This window comes from Pithys albifrons, chromosome 1, assembly GCF_047495875.1.
Source record: "Pithys albifrons albifrons isolate INPA30051 chromosome 1, PitAlb_v1, whole genome shotgun sequence".
Taxonomy (NCBI): Eukaryota; Metazoa; Chordata; class Aves; order Passeriformes; family Thamnophilidae; genus Pithys; species Pithys albifrons.
In genome coordinates, this window is record NC_092458.1 from 86,420,255 (window position 1) to 86,439,584 (window position 19,330).

Consider the following 19,330-nt stretch of genomic DNA (forward strand, 5'->3'; position numbering starts at 1 on the left):
GGCAGGAGCCATCTGTGAAGAGAGCATATCGCTTCTCCTCTTCTGGTAGCTGGTTATATGGTGGGGCCTCCTCAGCTCGTGTCACCTGCTCCTCTTCTTCTTCAGAGGACAATCCGAAACTCTCACCTTCCGGCCAGTTGGTGATGATTTCCAAAATCCCAGGGCGATTAGGATTCCCTATCCGGGTTCGCTGCGTGATCAGAGCGATCCACTTACTCCATGTGGCATCAGTGGCATGATGGGTAGAAGGAGCTTTTCCTTTGAACATCCAGCCCAACACTGGTAGTCGGGGTGCCAGGATGAGCTGTGCCTCAGTGCCAATCACTTCTGAGGCAGCTCGAACTCCTTCATACGCTGCCAGGATCTCTTTCTCAGTTGGGGTGTAGCTGGCCTCAGATCCTTTGTATCCCCGGCTCCAGAATCCCAGCGGTCGTCCTCGAGTCTCCCCAGGTACTTTCTGCCAGAGGCTCCAGGATGGGCCATTCTCCCCGGCTGCAGTGTAGAGCACATTCTTCACATCCTGTCCTGTCCTGACTGGCCCGAGGGCTACTGCATGGGTAATCTCCTGTTTAATCTGCTCAAAGGCTTGTTGTTGTTCAGGGCCCCACTGGAAATCATTTTTCTTCCGTGTCACAAGGTAGAGAGGGCTTACAATCTGACTGTACTCAGGGATATGCATCCTCCAAAAGCCCACGGCGCCTAGGAAAGCCTGAGTTTCCTTCTTGCTGGTCGGTGGGGACATAGCTGCTATTTTGTTGATCACCTCTGTTGGAATCTGACGACGCCCGTCTTGCCACTTCACTCCTAGGAACTGAATTTCCTGAGCAGGTCCCTTGACCTTACTTCGTTTAATGGCAAAACCAGCTCTTAGGAGAATCTGGATTATCTTCTTTCCTTTCTCATAAACCTCCCCTGCTGTGTTCCCCCATACAATGATGTCATCGATGTACTGTAGATGTTCTGGAGCCTCACCCTTTTCCAATGCAGTCTGGATCAGTCCATGGCAAATGGTGGGACTGTGTTTCCACCCCTGGGGCAGTCGATTCCAGGTGTACTGCACCCCCTTCCAGGTGAAAGCAAACTGCGGCCTGCACTCTGCTGCCAACGGAATGGAGAAAAAGGCATTGGCAATGTCGATGGTGGCATACCACTTGGCTGCCTTGGACTCCAGCTCATACTGAAGCTCCAGCATGTCCGGCACAGCGGCACTCAGGGGGGGTGTGACCTCATTGAGACCACGGTAATCCACCGTCAGCCTCCACTCTCCACTGGACTTTCGTACTGGCCATATGGGGCTATTAAAGGGTGAGTGAGTCTTGCTGACCACCCCTTGGCTCTCCAGCTCACGAATCATCTTGTGTATGGGGGTCACAGAGTCTCGGTCAGTGCGGTATTGCCGACGGTGCACTGTGGCTGTGGCCAGCGGTACCAATTGTTCTTCAACTTTCAGCAGTCCTACAGCAGAAGGGTCCTCTGAGAGGCCAGGCAAGGTGCTCAGCTGTCTGATTTCCTCTGTCTCCACAGCAGCTATGCCAAAGGCCCAACGCAGTCCCTTTGGGTCTTTGAAATATCCATTCCTCAGGTAGTCTATGCCAAGGATACATGGGGCTTCTGGACCAGTCACAATGGGGTGTCTATGCCATTCCTTGCCAGTCAAGCTGACTTCAGCTTCCAGTACAGTCAGCTGTTGGGATCCCCCTGTTACCCCAGAAATAGAGATGGATTCTGCCCCGACGTATCCTGATGGCATCAACGTGCATTGTGCGCCAGTGTCCACTAAAGCTTTGTATTTCTGTGGGTCTGATGAGCCAGGCCACCGAATCCACACAGTCCAATAAACCCGATTGTCCCTCTCCTCTACCTGGCTAGAGGCAGGGCCCCCCTAGTTCTGGTCATGGTATTCACTGCGCTCTCCCTGTGAATATGACCGGGAGGTTCCTTCAAGAGGATCGGGCATAACATCATCATTCCTATACTGTCTGGAGCCTTGCCCACGAGAGACCGGAGCAGCCTTCAACCTTGAAGAATTCCCTGTGTTAGTTGTGCCTCTTTGCAATTCACGTACCCGAGCTGCTAAGGAAGAGGTGGGTTTCCCATCCCACTTCCTCATATCTTCTCCATGCTCATGGAGGTAAAACCACAGATTGCCGCGTGGAGTGTACCCTTTCTCCTTAGCTGGAAGACGCCTGCTTCTGATGGCGGAGACTCTTGTTTGTTCTGGAGAGATATGGAAGAGTCCTTCCTTAATCTTCTCTTCCAGTTCAGCCAGTTTTGTTTCCACAGCTGAGACATGGGCTCGTAATGGAGCAGTGACAGTGTCTTCATAAATCCTGAGTTTGCTGACCAGTGCACCCACCTTGTCTTCTCCCTCTCTCCACTGCAATGTTGCAAGGTAGCGAGAATACATTTCTGGCCCAAGTCGTGCAAATTTTAACCACATCTGGGATGTGCACTGGACACCATCTGGACTCTTAGGGAATCTCTCATCCTCTGAAAAGATTATCTCCAGTACAGCTAATTCCCTTAAGCACCGGATACCTTGTTCCATCGTGTTCCACTGTCCTTGCTGTACGTGGAGGTCCTCCTTACAAAGATATCTCTCCCTCACGCTTGACAACAGTCGCCGCCAGAGGCTGAGAGTTTCCTGTCTCTTTCCAATGCCCTGATCAATGACAACATCTCGAGACAGGGATCCCAGCTGCCTTGCCTCACTCCCATCTAGAATTGTATCATTGGCTGCAGCATCCCAGATTCGAAGTAGCCAGGTCAAGATGGACTCATTTGCCTGTCGTGTGAACTCTCTCCGGAGCTCACGCAGCTCTCCCAGGGATAGGGACCGGGTGATTATTTCTGGCTCCATTTCTTCTGCTTGAGATGAAGGTCCTGACTCTTCCTCGTCATGCACTATACGAACTGATTTGGTCTTTGATTTTCTTTTCTGGACAGGGGCAACTGCTATCGGTTTCTGTTGTCCTTCTGGCTCAGTCATGGTCTGGGTGGACATGGCGCTGGTTGATTTGTTTCCCTTTCTCTCTGGCTCAGCTGTGGTTTGTGTGGACATGGTGCTGGTTGATGTATCTCTTTTCCTCTCTGGCTCAGCCGTGGTTTGGGTGGACATGGCGCTAGTTGATGTATCTCTCTTCCTCTCTGGCTCAGTCATGGTCTGGGTGGACATGGCGCTGGTTGATGTATCTCTCTTCCTCTCTGGCTCAGTCATGGTCTGGGTGGACATGGCGCTGGTTGATGTATCTCTCTTCCTCTCTGGCTCAGTCATGGTCTGGGTGGACATGGCGCCTGTGGATTTGCTCCTTTTCTCCTCCTCCTGATGATGCTGTACCACACCAAGCAGTGTGCGGTAGGCAGTGGCCAGGGCCCAGCAGGTTGCTGTGAGCTGCACATCTCTGGGACTACCAGAGCATCTTCCTTTCACATAGCTTAGCATTTTGGCAGGGTCCTGCAGTTGTTCCGGGGTGAATTTCCAGATCATTTGAGGAGAGAAGGTCTCCAAATACTGGCCCATATCTTCCCACTTCCCGTGCCACTCAACATCATCCACTCCCAGGGCAGGCCTCCAGCAAGTCTCCTTAGAGAGCCCAGTTCTGACCCTAAACATGGTGTATACAGTACAGAGGAGACAAAGCAACACTAACAGCAGGATTATGCTGTCCCTAACATCAAAAGGAAGCTCAATATTTTCAATGATTGTTGTAGCAGAGGTGAAAAGGTGGAAGTAACCATCTCCGCCTGTTTTCCCCACAGTCTGGGTGCTATTTTTAATGAGACCCCAGAGGTAACAACCCAAACCAGGACAGGCAGACCAGACTGAATATACATTCACAATGAAATTCATTGCTTCTGATGTTATGACAACATAAACATAGTATATTAATAAAGCAATTTTGATCCTTCTCCCTGGTATTAAAGAGAGCATCAAAACAGGCACATGGTTCCCCATGTGTCGAAATATGAACAGGCCCAGATACACCATCCACATGAATACATCAAGCAACATGGTAGTCAGGGAGTTTCTGTACCCAAATACACAAAATGAAATTGTAGTTCTGACTTCTCTCTCGTGCCCCACGTTGGGCGCCAAAAGATGTGCTGGTTTGAAGGTGAACCAGCAGGGGAAATGAACTCACCACGAGAGAGATTATAAGTCAGACCTAAAATTTAATAATAATATTACAATAACAACACTGATACACAAGGGAAATTGCTTTCAACTCACAATACCCCAGCAGTATAACCCAGTGTCCTGGGGCACAAACCCAAGGGGGTTTGTTTGCCCTTGTGCTGAGACCCCTGTGGCTCCCCCAAGTCCAGAGCAAAAGGAAAACAAAAAACCTGTTGGTGCAGGCGAGGGCTGTGGTCTGGGCGAGAGCGGTGATCTCCTGCTGTCGAGGTCCTGCTGCTGCTCTGGATCCGACGAGAAGGTCCTGAGGTCTTCTTACCCACCACTTATGTACCCTCAGGGAGCACTCAGTCCCTCCCCCTGGGCGGGGACTCACACAATGGGTGATTAACTCTGGGAGCCAGGGGTTGTTGAGCTGTTGATGGCCCATTAGCAGCTCCGCCCCCCTCAGGCTGGGTGTGAAGTGATAATGGCTCCCTGGGCAGCTGCTGCTAATGGCCCATTGTCCTTGGGGAATGAATAGAGGGGGTGGAATACACAGGTTTGATCACCACCACACAGGGTTAGCTGGTCCCTCCAGCTGAACTAGGACACTCATCCCCATGCCTTCTTCTCAGCCTCTACATTTCCTTCTTCTCTTCACTGTCTCTGTGCCAGCAAAGGAAGTGATGGATGCACAGAATGGGCAGTTTTTCAGCTGTCAGAATTTACCCTTAATTCCATTGAGGAATCTGGCTGACATCAGGAATAATCCCAGCGAAATTGGTGTCCAGTTCCTGCAATAGATGGAACAGGCCAACTGAAGTCTGAGAGAGTTCAGAGATATTAGGTGCCAAAGGAGAGAAATCAAGGTCTCAGTAAGAAACAAATCTTTACTAAGTTTGTGTAATATTTGAAATTACAAAGGATTGACACTTCCCTAAACAATGTTCTTTTAGGGAAATGAAAAAGTCACACCCTTGAAACAAAGACCTTTCTTTATAATTTTGTTTCTCTAAAATGCTATAATACAGTTGCTTCTTTGTTTATATGTATGCTTGATGTAGCAAAGGATTTGTTTTTCTTAACCTTGATCAAAAAAGCAACTAGAGAAGGGTAAGAATGAGAAGAAAAAGCAATTTTTTCTCCTGTTCTTTTCCTCTTGCTTTGTCCTTCTCCCCTCCCTCACTTCTCTCCCAGTTTTTCATGGGATTTTGATCTTTCATTCTGTCTTCTAGGCATTCCCTCTGCTCCTCGTGACCTAAGCTATGAAGTTGTTGGCTCCAACGTGCTCCTGACCTGGCGCCTCCCAAAGGACCTGGGTGGCCGCAAGGATGTTTTCTTCAATGTGATCTGCAAAGTGTGCCCAGCAGGGTCCTCGGGGCCGTGCGTGCGCTGTGGGGACAATGTACAGTTTGAACCACGCCAAGTGGGCCTGACAGAAAGCCGTGTGCAAGTCTCCAACCTCCTGGCCCGTGTGCAGTACACCTTTGAGATCCAGGCTGTCAACTTGGTTACTGAATTGAGTTCAGAAGCACCCCACTATGCCACCATCAATGTTAGCACCAGTCAGTCAGGTGAGGAGACCCCTGCATCTGAGTCCCAAACTTTCTACTTCTGTCTCTTATTTGATTTGTTTTGATCTTTTGAATCCTGAAGCTTTGCCTTTTTACTTGTGTGTTGTGCCTGATTTTTTATCTTGCCCTGCTAGTTCCAGTTTCACTTCTGCCCTTCTCATTCCTTCCTTCTCTGAATGGGCTTTGTATTCTTCCATCTTGGCAGAAAAACTTGAGTTTAGCAGCTGATGTGATTGTTGGGAAAGAAGCTGCCCTGGAGAAAAGGCCCATGGGAGATGTAGCTCCCTGCATCAGACAAAGCATGTTGATTTATTACTGCTGGAGAGGGGATGCTGACAGATTTTGTGAACATCAGCTTGCCAGAGCAGGTCTTAGGAAGCATTTCTTCATTTCCTCTTCATCTTCTTTATCTTCTACTCTTCTCCATTTCATCTTCTTATACTTCAGTCAGTCCTTTTAGTGTTTTTCACCTGTTCATATTTCTTTTTTGTCTTTCTATGTTTTGAAATACTCTGGTCTTCCATCCTTTCTTGTTGCTAGACACCACCTTCCATTCTCCTCATGTCAGTCGTACTCTACTGCACTTTTACAAGAGGTATTGAGTGTTTCATCAAATCCATTCACCTTTGTCTTGCTGCATATCAAAGTAGGGAAGTGGAAAATAGATCAGCACTGTATAAAGGTAATGAAGATAATGTAGTTAAAGATACAGATAGGTGCTGTATGACAAGAAAGAATGTGTACAATGATATTTACTCATCACCTAAATGTACATGTTCCTGGGATGGCATGTGTTAATACTGTGTAGTCCTGTGGGTCATAAAAGACTATAAAAACTACAGTTTTATGATTCGTGGAGAGGTGTTGAATGGAATTTTGACAAAGAATACAGAGGCAGAATCACCATTCCTGTTTTACTGAAATTGCTCTGTATTCTGCATGATGTGTATTTTTTCCTCCCTTGTTCTTGCCTTTTCAACATTGCTGTTTTGATACATGGTCTTGGAATATTATTTTCCTGTTAATAAGAAACTGTTTGGGTTTTTTTTACATGGTAGAAATATTAAAATGTGTTGTACAGTTATATTCAAAGATGTTGTGATCCTTGTAACTAGGAACTAAATTGTGGGGATGACTAAACTAAGGTACTAATGGCTTGTGTGGGAAGTCAGAGGAATTCTGATTTCCTGTAAATACCATCTACAGGGTCTGGAGCTGGAGAGAGCTACTTACATACAGGCAAAGAGTTCTGCTAAATGTCAACATTAAAAAAATGGGCATATGTTGTTTTTTACAAGCATATATAAGCTAATTGTACACAGCTTGTTTAACAGGGTATAATGAGGAGTAATGTGATGAGGAGAAGCAAGAGGGAGAACATTTTGAACTGAGTGACAGAAGATGTCTGCAAACATTTTGAGTTGTGTAAATGTTAAACTGAAACAAATCCCAAATGAGATTCTGGAGTGTTATGTGGAAACCCCAGCAAAACAAGGTTTTGGTAAAGCTCGAGAAAAGCGCTGTGAAACCAGATGTGGCATCATGATCTTGGTTAAATCACATCTTATCATTTCTACTTCAAGGATATGGAAAGAAAGGATGTAGATATATACACCCTAGGTAATTTCCTACTGATAGGGGGTGCCACGGGATTGACAACATCTGTTTCTTCCCTTTAAAATGGTTCCTTACAGAGACTGAGTAGCAGAGAATCTATAGGATGCCTGGTCCACTTAAAAGGCTGGCTGCAAGTGAGTGATCAGTTCTTTGTTTACAGTAAAATGTGTCTGGGTAATTTCTATGGTAATTCCAGGCAGTTCCTTTGGCTTTTCCTGGAGACAGGTGGGTGTTCTATTAACATCCTACAGAATTCTCTGTCTTTATGCTTCTCATCTCAACCTTCTTCATCTATATCAGAGATAATTTAATTGAGCAGTTACTTCCTCCTCCTGCCTGGAATCACCAAATCTACCCTCTTCTTTTGTGTCTGTTTGATTTTTCTGACCAGATATCTCAAGAGATCTCTTGGTGTGTCTGAGTGTCTTGGGTATGTTGGGTGTTTCTCTCTAAGGTGCCTTTCATTTGCACTGAAGCAGTTTCAAGGGAGGCCAACTTTCTTAAACAGCAATGTATACTGAGTGGCTTCTTTTTGTTTTGGTTGCAGGATTTTTTCCTTGCTCTTTCTCGGGATTGTTAGGAGTGAGCTTGAGATGAGCTGCCCTCGATTTGCAGTGACAGCTCATACTAACAAGGCCTTGCTTCCTCCATCACGTGATCTGTCTCATCTATAACCCCTCCTTTCTATGCCTTCAGCAGCTTTTCATTTAAGTAATGCTTGCTGTTGTGTTAGTGTAATAATTATTATTAATACTATTATAATTGTACAAGCAGAGATGGAAATTTCAGGATCTTACATGCTGAAAGAGACCAAAAAGGTACAGGGAAGCATGAAGGGTTCCAAAAAAGGCAAACTGGAGAAAGATACACTTTCAGAATAAAGGGCTGTAGCAAAACTTTTCTCTCCATTGGATTAAAGATGTCAAAAAAAAAGTCCTTCCAGTCCTGGCAGTTTCTGAATATTCTACTTTACTCATACAGCAGTCAGAGTTCTTTTGCTTCTTCCATTGCTGATCCAAAAAATACTCCTAGAGGTATCTTAGGCAATATTCTGTGCTGGAACTCTTCATCTTTATCTCCAAAACTGTTTGTCTAAGCATTTTTTACTCCCCTCAGTCTTCTGGCCCTTCTCCAAAGTGCAGTAGGATCCTTGGGTTGCACAATCACATTTTTCTGTGGCAGACTGATTACGGTGTTCCTACTCTTCAGTGACTATGTGTTTGAAATCAGAATAAGAAGGGCTGGCACTGAAAAATGTCTTTTACTGTAGTAAGACTTAACCTTAACCTGAAACCTGTTTGGATAGTACTAGTGTGACATGCAGATATGATGTGCTAATTACCAGAAGAATTGTACAGAGATGAAACAAGAGAAAGGAATTGTTTTTAGCTCAGGTTTGAAGTGCTGAGGGTGAATACCTAAAGAAGTGTCAGGATATATAGAAAGATGTTGAAAGGCTGTTCCCAATAGCAGGAAGTACAGGAGGAAAGGCTATTATGTAATTATAATGAAGTTACCCTTCTTCACAGGTAGGAACCTGACACAAAGAATGCAAAGAACTTAAACTCCAATGATTATTATTAAAAAAAAAAACAACAACCAAAAAGCTGACTAAAGTTTTATTCATCATATCTTCAAGTGTACTTACCAGAGTAAACAAATATCTCTTCTCATGTCTCAGGGCAGAAGTCGGGTTTTTATTTAAAGGACTGTGAAGAAACTTTCTCTGTGCACAGCTGTAACTATCTGTCCATTTTTTTTTCTTACTCCTTGCACTGAAGCGTGTAGTAATGTCTGTTGCCAGAGACATGCTACTGAACTTATTCATTCAGGCAGTTGTTACATTCCTAGAAAGAAGAGGGAAAGAGAAAGACAGCAGAGACTCAAATGTTGGAGCAAATCAATGCAGACTTTTAAAAGCAAGTGTGTTGTTTTTTTTAACTGAATTGAGACATTATGAGAGGTAATGGAGATATTTGAGCGTAAAGGTTACTTGACCAGGTTGCCTTGTACCTGTGAAAAGATATGTAACAGCCTTCTGCATCAGCTGGAATCAGAGCAGAGGGATCTGGCAATACCAAAAATCTTAGCACTGCAGAAATGAGTGCTAGACAGTCTCAAGGCTGGTGTAAGAGGCTGAATGGGGACATGGACAGTTATGGGTATTGCCAGAAAATTTAAGAGGACCTGACAGAAAATTTTCAGGTGAAATGGTGTGAGAAGAGGAAAATAATTAAATGCCAAGTATGCTTATGATATTATGAAGGGAAATGAATGAATTGCTGGAAGATGTTTGCTTTTCCAAAGGGAGCCAAAGGAGTACAGTAGACTTACCTGGCAAAAGCAGGGACACAGACAAGGCATTTTCTTGTTCAAAACAAGAAAGGAATAACAAGAAAGCTCACAAAAGCTACATACTTTTGCCAGGTTTAAGCCAGCAGGTAAAGCAAGTGGAACATAAACGCTCATTGTCCTTTGAGTGAACTACATTGTTCTTCAAAGTAATAAGCTATTTGCTTATTTATTAGCTAATTGCCAACTCTGAGCACTCACCAAGTGTCCCTAAGAATTTGAATACTTTGTTTTCTATTTGCATAGAACAACAAAAATACTCTTTTAAGTTGTCATTTTCCCTTTAGTGACATTAATGACATGATGAACTTAGCCATCTTCAGTGGATTTACCCAGCTATGTCTGGGAATTAATAACAATTTCTCTGGTCACTCCACAAAAAGAAGCTATTCCAGTTTCTATCTTTACTATGCCTCATCTCTGCAGCATAAGCAGAGAACAAATGTTCTTGTTTTCATGGTTCAGGATTTTGCCACTCTTTAAATGATGACAGAAACCTCCTGAGCAAGTATAAATAGGAGATACAAAGTAAAACCTGGCACCTTGTGTCCTAAAGGATTTTTTCCTTATTATTAAACAGTAGTGGAATGTATACATAAAATGCATTAGTAATAGAGAAAAGAGAAGTGAAAATAACAGATCCGCACTTCTAAAACACACATCCACCATAAGAAATAAAGTACAAGGTTATGACAGAAGACAATCCAAGATACTTTCAAAGGATTTTCAGGTATTTAGAAAAAGGCTCAGAACTAAATTGAATTGTGTAGAAAAGACATAGGACATTTCAAAATAAAGAAAAGATAATAAACTCTTAAGGAATGGAATTTCCACACTCTATTCAGACTGATCTTCCTTGAAGATGATAGATGGGAAGCTGCATGGGACAAAGCTAGGGTCTTCATGCCATTTGCTTACAACATAAATAAAATAGGATACCTGAAGAGGTAACAAAGATGAAACAAGAATGTGAGAGTGGTAGATTTGGGGCTCCTATTAGAGGATATAGAGCCATAGTAGAGAACATTAGAGGCATAGCTGAGTTTGATCAAACTGTATACTTTCAGAAAATTATGGAATGAAAAAGAAGGGGAAGAAAACACATAACTAACTAGAAAGAATCAGAAAAGGGCTCTGGAGAACATACTCTCCAACTCCTCTGCTCATCATGGTCACCTCAAGCAAATTGCGCATGACGACATCCAGAACACTTTTGAATATCTCCAAGGCTGGAGACTGAACAACTCCTCTGGGTTACCTCCTCCATTGCTCTGTCATTTCATTCCAATGGTATGGACTCAGTTATTCAGGCAGTTTTTGATTAACCTCCCTGTCTGTTCATCCAGCCTGCACTTCATCAAGTTCAGGTTGTCTCTGAGGGTATTGTGGGAGACAGTGTTTAAAGCCAATACTGTGTTTTCCATAAGCATATTATGGGAGAGAGTGTGGAAAGCCTTCCTGATGTCAAGGAGTCAATATCCACTGCTCTCTCCTCACCTACCAAGCCAGAAATTTCATCCTAGAAGGTTGGTCAAGCCTGAGTTTCTTTCTGAGAATCCATGCTGGCCGTTCACAATTACCTTCTTGTCCAGTATGCCTGGAAAAGGTATTCAGAATTAGTGGTTCCATCTTCCCAGGGAAGAAGGTGAGGATTAGCTGCCTCATTCTTGTCCTTGTTGAGGAGAGGAGTGGCATTTGTTTTCCACTATTCTTCGGGCACCTCTCACAGTCACCACAATCATTCAAAGATTATCAAGATTGGCCTCAAAATGACATCAGCCAGCTCACTCCTGCTGGATGCATCCTATCAGGGCCCATGGAATTAATGTAGTTTGCATAAATATTTAGTTGCTTGATCTCGTATGGGGAAGACCTCCCTTGCTGCAGAATTCCCACAGGTCTGCAGGACCTGAAGTTCCTAAAGGCCAGTCCTGCTTGTAAAGACTGATGTGAAGAAGAAATCCTGTCTCACCAGTACTTCTGTGCCAGAAGCAGGCCCACATTTTCTCTAGTCTTCCTCTGACCACTTCTGTACTTAGAGAAACCCTTCTTGCTTTTGACCTCACCAGCCAGCTGTGATTCCAGATAGGCTTTGTGTATACATGTTTGGACAGTGCCTCCGTGTTCCTCCCAGGCTACCTGTCCATGCTTCCCCCTTCTGTATCCTTCCTTTTTGTGTTTGAGTTTATCTAGGAGCTCCTTGCTCAGACATGCTGGCCTCTTGACATTTTTTGCCTGAATTCCTGCTTGTTGGGATGGACTACTTTTGCACCTGGAAGAAGTAACCCTTGACATGAACTAGCTTTTCTTAGACACACTCTTCCTATGCAGGCCTTATGTCACGAGACTCCTTCAAGCAGAACCACAAAGTTGTCATATCTGCTCTACTAAAGTATCTGCATGGAATATGGACTGAAGGTCACATGCCAGAGATGCTCGTGGTCTAATGAGAACGGCATTTGGCTGTGCTCTGCAAAAGTTGGGATCTTGATGTACTATTCTAAGAGTCTGCACATCCTTCACCTTCCTTCCTTACCTAGTGTGTTGATTGAGATAAATTTGTATGTGTTGCTGGTTTAAGCAGATACCACAGTCAAGGACATCACCTTTAACAGGAAACAGCTGAAACTTGTCAAACATTAGTAACTCAGAGATTATAGCCTTTCTAAGGTACTATCTTAAATCCATCCCTGTCTGATACCAGGAAAAAAATTGTCCTGCATTGTAGAAGAGTTACTGACAACTCACAGAATATAGAAGCTGGGAGTTGTATTTAACTGGTGTTTGGACTGCTTTACAGCTTTAACTAGGTCTGGATGCGCAAAAATTTTCAATATGTTGGCTATTTTATAAATAGAATACAAAAAGCACTGCTTTTTCAGTCTTACTTGAAGATCTGATCTCATAGCATGTTTTTTCATCTTGAAGAACAGACTAGGAATAGAAATAAGAATAGAGTCATCTAGATTAGACTAGACTAGAGTAGTTGGAAGTGACCTACAATGATCATCTAGTCCAACTGCCCAGATGGGATTGAATCAGGCCCTGTGATTTCGGCTGTCATTGCACAGGGAGCTAAAATGTCTACATTTATAAACTCCATATGAAAAGAACATAATGAATAAAAGTGACAAATAAACATAAAGCTGGTCACATTTGTGTGCAAAAAAAACCCTTTGAAAGTAATGTTCTGTTATAAGCATTTTAAATAGTTGCCATGGATAAAAAGGAAAATACTCACCTAGGACTTCTGTGGCAGCAGAGTTGTGGTGGTTTGACTGTCTGTAGACATAAGCCTTGAAAATTGTATTTCCTAATATATTAGCATTGGGAAGGTAAGTTTATAATACACTTCTGAAAGGAAATATGTACTTACTCCAACAATTGCGTTCGTATTTCACATCACCTTTGCATTAGTATTCATGCCATGTTAATACGAAATTTTTCAAAGGAGGTATCTTGATATCTGTTTTACTTGAAATGATAGGAGAGCTCCCTGGCTGATGTTTTGTAATTTTTCTCCTTAAAAGAGAGGTAAACACATATCAAAATCTAAACTCTGTTTCAGAGAGGCAGATTAAAGACAACCTCCCTTGTATTTATTCATATCTGCTGTTATTTCTGAGAATTTTTACTGGCTTTACTGTAAGTAGTGTCTGCTTATTAGGGACATATCACTGAAATTATTCTTTTTTTAATACAACAGACTGCATTATCCTGCTCATCCCCGCCACCACCATCTGATTACCCTGAGTGATGGACATACTGTATAATAGGAAGATTCTAGAATGCTGTGGCACATGGTCAAAAGATACACTTGAGTGTTTCTTTTTATTATGTTTCCCAGTATGACTACTTCCACTAGTTATTACCTGCTTCTGCATTCTGCCCATCTGAGTAGAGTGCCATTTAACATCATTGTTCTGTTGCACATTTTGCTGAGCCTAAATGTGCCACACAGTGCCAGCTTGAGTCTCTGTACTGCTGAAAAGATAACCTGTTGATGGGTAGCTAAAAATTCATAGCACATAATAATATCATAATGGATATGTTTTTACTAAAATGCAGATCAAGTGTTGCTAGCTGACTTTGATTATTTCTTCCAGGTAGGGGAAAAATTGGGGATCAGGAAGAAAAGAGGATGGAAAGAATAACTGTTGGAGGGGGGAAGGAGGGGAATGGAGGGAAGATTTAACTCCACTCATTCTGCAAAATCTTTGTCCAAAAACTAGAAGGAAGGGGCAGTGTAGCTGTGTATTTTTGCCCCTCTCCAAGTGTGTGCTTTATGTCCCATCAGAAGGGAGTAAAAAGGTATCAGAATTTGTCTTGATCAAATGTTAATTGACCAATTACCTCCTGGCATTTCAATACAGTGTTATTAATTTGTGTTTTATATACTACATGGGGTCTTGGTTAACTGCTGCTGTCTTTCATCCTTGTCACAATATTGTCATTAGCACGTGAAGTAGTTGTGAAATCTTGTTTGAAAGACAAGCAACTGTAAAAAATAAAAAGAGTAAGGAGGAGAGAAAGCATTTTATTGTCTGTACACTTACATTTTTGTTTCATTTACATTTTTAAATTAGTTCCCACTTGCCTGAGCTGTTTGAAGCCCATCTGAATTATGTTTTTCAGAATAATTTTTTCTTGTTATTAAAAACATTTCTTTTATCTTTCTCACAATTAATGAGGGAAGAAAATGCTATTCGGCAGGTTTTGCTCATTTTCCAAATGTCTCATTCCTCACATCAATGAGGTTTATGGTTTATGTCTATTTTGTAAAACCAGTAGAGTTAGGTGGCAGCTTTTCACTGGCATTCTTTTTCTGGAAAATTTAAATGTTGCTGAAAATATTGCACCCATTAGGAAAATGAGGATTCCCTAGCTGCTCTACTTGAGCTTTCTTGGCAACATGACATTTTGCTTGCAAAGTAAAAGCAGAACTTGAGAAAAGCTTTGTGGACAGACAGCTAGCAGGCTGAAAGATCCTCTTACAATTATCCTGGAATTTTTGCTTGGAAAACTGTTTCTAAGATGAAACTCATATTCTTTTAGCTTTTGCATGAACCTGGAGAATGTGCATGTATGTGCACATGGATTCCTGGATGGTTTTGGTAGAAATGGATTTCCATTTTCCAGAAAGCTTTACATGCAAGTGGCTTAAAAGCCATTGATCTTCCTCTGAAGACATTTTTTTAAGAGCTAACTACTTCAGGAGAGGGCCTGCCTTTACATACATGTTCTGTACCTCTATTGTCTTCAGAATACATCAGTGGTGCCTTTAAGAAGACAAAAAAATTCAAAGCAAAACTACCCCAAGTAGTTACTTGTACTATTTCTCATTGTAATCTAATCTTAGTTCAGTGAACAGTGTTTTAAATTGTTACTCCTATTATCTTCAAGATAGTATTATGTTTCCTTCCTACTGATTTAATGAGTTCCAGGTTAGTGAGAATTACTGGCAATTACACAAGTCTCAAAGTCTTGAACTGAAACTTGAGACTTCAAGAATAACCAATCAAACATTTTCTAAAACTGGTAGACAAAAGCTCTTGTTTGCTTTTTGGTTTAGATTGATGTTTTTAAATCCCTCATTTATGTTTGTTACATCCAGATCCTTGCTTTCTGCATAAAGGAAAGCTGACATTTCCCCCGAGTAATTAATAGCTTTCACTGACTGCAAGTACTTAATATCGTAATGTAATCAAGAGAGCTAACAGCTTCATCTGGGTAGTATTCCAGACTGGTCTGTTCACCAAAAGCCAGAAACTTAGAAAACTCTTTAAGAACAGTCAGAAAACCTGTATGTGAAGCTTCCACACATGCACACTTAGCAGTGACCTTTAGGTGATGATCCCAAGCAGCAGTACTGGATAGAAGCCCATTCAGACTGGACTTCTGTGATCCAATGCCCTGGAGAGGGACTCAGAGTCTGAAATACAGTAAAAGTTTTGACATCTGGGCAACAGTCCTGGCAGAGTTTAGTCTGAGATCCGAGAGCTCGTCTGAACACCACACTGCATATCAGGCTGTGAAAATGAAGTGCTTTCATTCTTTGTGATCTGCAGCTGAACAGAGACCACTGGATTGAGGCATGCTCCAAAGTCTGTTCCTTAATGTGTCATCTGCCTCTGCCTTCTGGTTTGCAGCAATGATCTGGTAGTGAAAGCTGCCATTGCTCTGGTAGCCCATGCTTGATTTAAATCTTTTTCCCCGCACACAAAGAATCTGGAGGAGAATTAGAAGGGCAGACTGCTTTTGTTCTGACCACTGTCACATTCTTTGTCCAAGTGTGATCTTAAAGCAAAGCAGTGGCGCAAAACACCTTCTCATCTTGAATGTAAAAATTGCAAATTTGAAGATCAGAGTTATGTTCCAGGTAAAATATAGGTAATTTAACTCCTCTACATGATCAGTTGGATATGGATTTCTTCATTTTCTTTCTGTCCATGTTGTCAAAGACTGTATCTCCCAGTATTGTGCCTGGATTTTTTCTGGTTATTTTACAAAATAGTTCATATTGCAAATTAGGGAAGTTAAAGGAAATACTGACCTAATTTATTAACTCATCATAATGAATATTCAATCATAGGTCATTGTTAAGCTTACCCCTTTTCAATCTATTCTTTCTCTCTTTTATTTCAGTCCCCTCTGCTGTCCCTATGATGCATCAGGTGAGTCGTACTACCAATAGCATCACACTATCATGGCCTCAGCCAGACCAGCCCAATGGAATAATCCTGGATTACCAGCTACGCTACTTTGACAAGGTGAGCAGAAAGTGATAGTGTGCTGATTGTTCTATGGAGAACAGGGAAATCTGTCTGGGAGATGCACCCGTGGATCAGAATGAACAAGGTGGAGGAAGGAACAGAGGAAGAAAAACAAACTGTAGAGAATTATTACCAGGACTAATACATGCTTCATCTGACATCAGTCCATCTGCATTTCCCAATTTGGAACCATCTAGGCACAATGCAAATTAAAAACAAAAAAAAAGCCCAGAAGACGCTTGTTTAAGCTTAAAACCTGTGGCTAACAATAAGTTTAGCATCAGCTGACACAGGGAGCAGAAGGAGCTCAGTTTTCTAAATATGTTTATTGGAACTGGACTCACTGCAAAAGTCTGTTGTGTTTGTGAGGGGAACTCTTGTGTCCCCATTTATGCCTGTGCAGATATCTCTAATGAAATTCTGTGAATAGGAATATGCTCTTTCATTCACTAAGTGGCAAATATCAGTTACCTCTTATGTGCTGAAATTACAGGGTGGCAAATGCAAAGTTGTCCTCCATTCACATCTTTTTGTGACTCCTAATCCATCTGATTTGAGGGGAAGAGGTATATGGGGCTGTTCAGACAAGTTCCCATTCCATATTCTTGATCTTCCACATAAATAATTTTGTAGGATTATGCTGTGCTACTGTTCTAGTGGAAAAGGGACTGCTATTTGTGATGTCTAGCAGCTTCTTTGATGCAGCATTATATATGTTCTTGCTCTGGATTCTCCAAGGAGAATACATGAGTTTGGAGTTTGTAGAAAGCATACTATAGGACTAGGTGAGTGAGTTTTGTCTCTCACTCTTGTTTAGATTGAAAGCCTTTGTCCAAGCTGTGTTTGGAAGCCCAGGCCTAAGGGAATGAAAAGCAGCAGTGAGGAATGAGTAGTGTGCAGGAAAGTAAGGTCTGGAATATCAGCTCGAGTTGGGAGGTTCTGTAACATGTTCAAAGAATGTTGGGCTGACATGGAAATTGTCATGCTTTGATGAGGAAAGTGAGGAGTGTGGGCAGAAGTTTCACATTCCTTCTTGGTCACTGACATTCACAGGCAGAAGATGAGGATAATTCATTCACCGTAACTAGTGAAACCAACATGGCCACCATATCAAGTCTGAGTGCAGGCAAGATCTATGCCTTCCAAGTACGAGCTAGAACAGCAGTGGGCTATGGCCCATATAGTGGGAAGATGTATTTCCAGACTTTAATGGGAGGTAAGTACTACCATTTTGTAGTCAAATATGTACATGATCATCTTTTACTTGTGTGTGTCCGTAAGTGTATTGGCTAATTCTCTGGAGAACTGCTACCAGACACTCCTGCTTAACTTATATTTCTCTATATTATAATTTTCATATGCAGATTTGTTCACTCAAACAAGCTTCGTGCTATCAGAGTGTATTGTTCTCACTACTGCCATACTCCCCGGTCCAGCTCCTTGTTGGCTCTGTACCTCTGACCAGCAGAAGCAGAGTATGTCAGAAGAACTCTTCAAGGGGATGTTGCAGTACATAGCACTAAACACTGCTGTAGTTTGGCCTCCAGCTGTCACAGGACATCTTACAGCTGAAAGCTCTGTGAGAGTCTTACCGACAGTGGGACACAGGACAAAAAGATCAGTGGGGCACAGGCATAGATGCAGAAGCTTGCTTCCCAGCAGTATTACCATTTATTTTGTGTGGATCAAAGGTACTGATATATGTTATCTGCAAGCTAAATTAGTAGGGAACAATAGGGTCAAAGCCCAGGTGTAGAGCTAGCCTATACTTAAATGGCTGGTCAAATGTCAGTGGGCCAGGGGATGGAGAACTGGATTCAGAGGGAGCACTGGCTTTTCAGAAATAAGAAGGAAGGCACTGGAGAAGGACAGTGACTGGAAAGCAAAGGGCTGGTAGTGATGGAATTATGGGTGAGACCTAGTTGAGTAAAAGGGAAACTCAACCATTCTGGTCCTCTGCAATTGTGTGTGTGTATGCATTTGTCCTCCTTTCTAGGGGAGCGCTCAGAGATGGTGCAGGACCGACTGCCGCTTATCGTGGGCTCAGCACTTGGTGGTCTGGCCTTCTTGGTAATTGCTGCCATTGCCATCCTTGCCATCATCTTCAAGAGGTGAATTCCTTGACCTGCTCATGTGCGCTTCAGACAGTGGAACTTTCTTACCCCCACAACATAACCCCGTCCTAAGGGAAACAGCCTGATCTGCACTTATCCAGATGTCCTTGAGGTGCCATTTTGTAATTAAGGAAAGATCCTGCCCCATTACTCCTGTTTCAGGAGCCTCTCCTTTGGTAAACCACTCATGTACTTAGCTCATATTTGGCTAGTTGGCAATATGAACACAAGGAAAGCATTTTAAAGCTGGTGCTCAAAAGATATTTAAATGTATCACTGTAAAAAAGGGGACTGTAAATTGCATTTTAGGCAAGCAAGTGGAGAATGAAACAATGTAGTGGAGAAGGAATGGTGGAATAAGTATTCACATTCAGTTATTTAGAAGGTGCTAAATAGCCTTTCACCAAGGACCAAGAGACAAGGGCTCATTTGCTGAAGAGTAAAATCTATACAACCCAAATGGTTCCATTGAACACTAACTCTTAAAACATAGGTTAAAGAAAGCAAATACCACTTTCCATTTTGGAAAGAATAAAGGGTAAATAAGTAATTGTAGAGATAATCTGTTGTAGCCAAAAAAGAAGGACAAATTTTAAAGAGAAAAGAGTAAGGGTTGCTACTTTTGTAGTGGTACAAAAGTAAACAATGAGGGGTTTGTTATTTGAAGAAAAGAAACAGTCATTACCCACTCCTTGAATTTACTGAGGTTTGAACTTAATCCTCTAGATTGCCAGTAATGGATTCTGTGTCTTTGCTCTACTGTGCTTGTGCACAAGAGGGACT

At 42.5% G+C, this 19,330-nt stretch overlaps 1 protein-coding gene across 3 annotated transcripts in view; it reads left to right on the top strand.

Moving 5' to 3' along the window:
* The window catches only part of LOC139673106 (ephrin type-B receptor 5), a 78,578-nt gene that overhangs the window by 50,585 nt on the left and 8,663 nt on the right, over window positions 1-19,330 (top strand). For all 3 annotated transcript variants that reach the window (XM_071558125.1, XM_071558115.1, XM_071558132.1), the window contains exons 6-9: window positions 5,353-5,691; window positions 16,306-16,430; window positions 17,487-17,649; window positions 18,430-18,544. In XM_071558125.1, coding sequence (XP_071414226.1) covers window positions 5,353-5,691; window positions 16,306-16,430; window positions 17,487-17,649; window positions 18,430-18,544 — 742 coding nt within the window. The remainder of the gene's footprint in view (window positions 1-5,352; window positions 5,692-16,305; window positions 16,431-17,486; window positions 17,650-18,429; window positions 18,545-19,330) is intronic.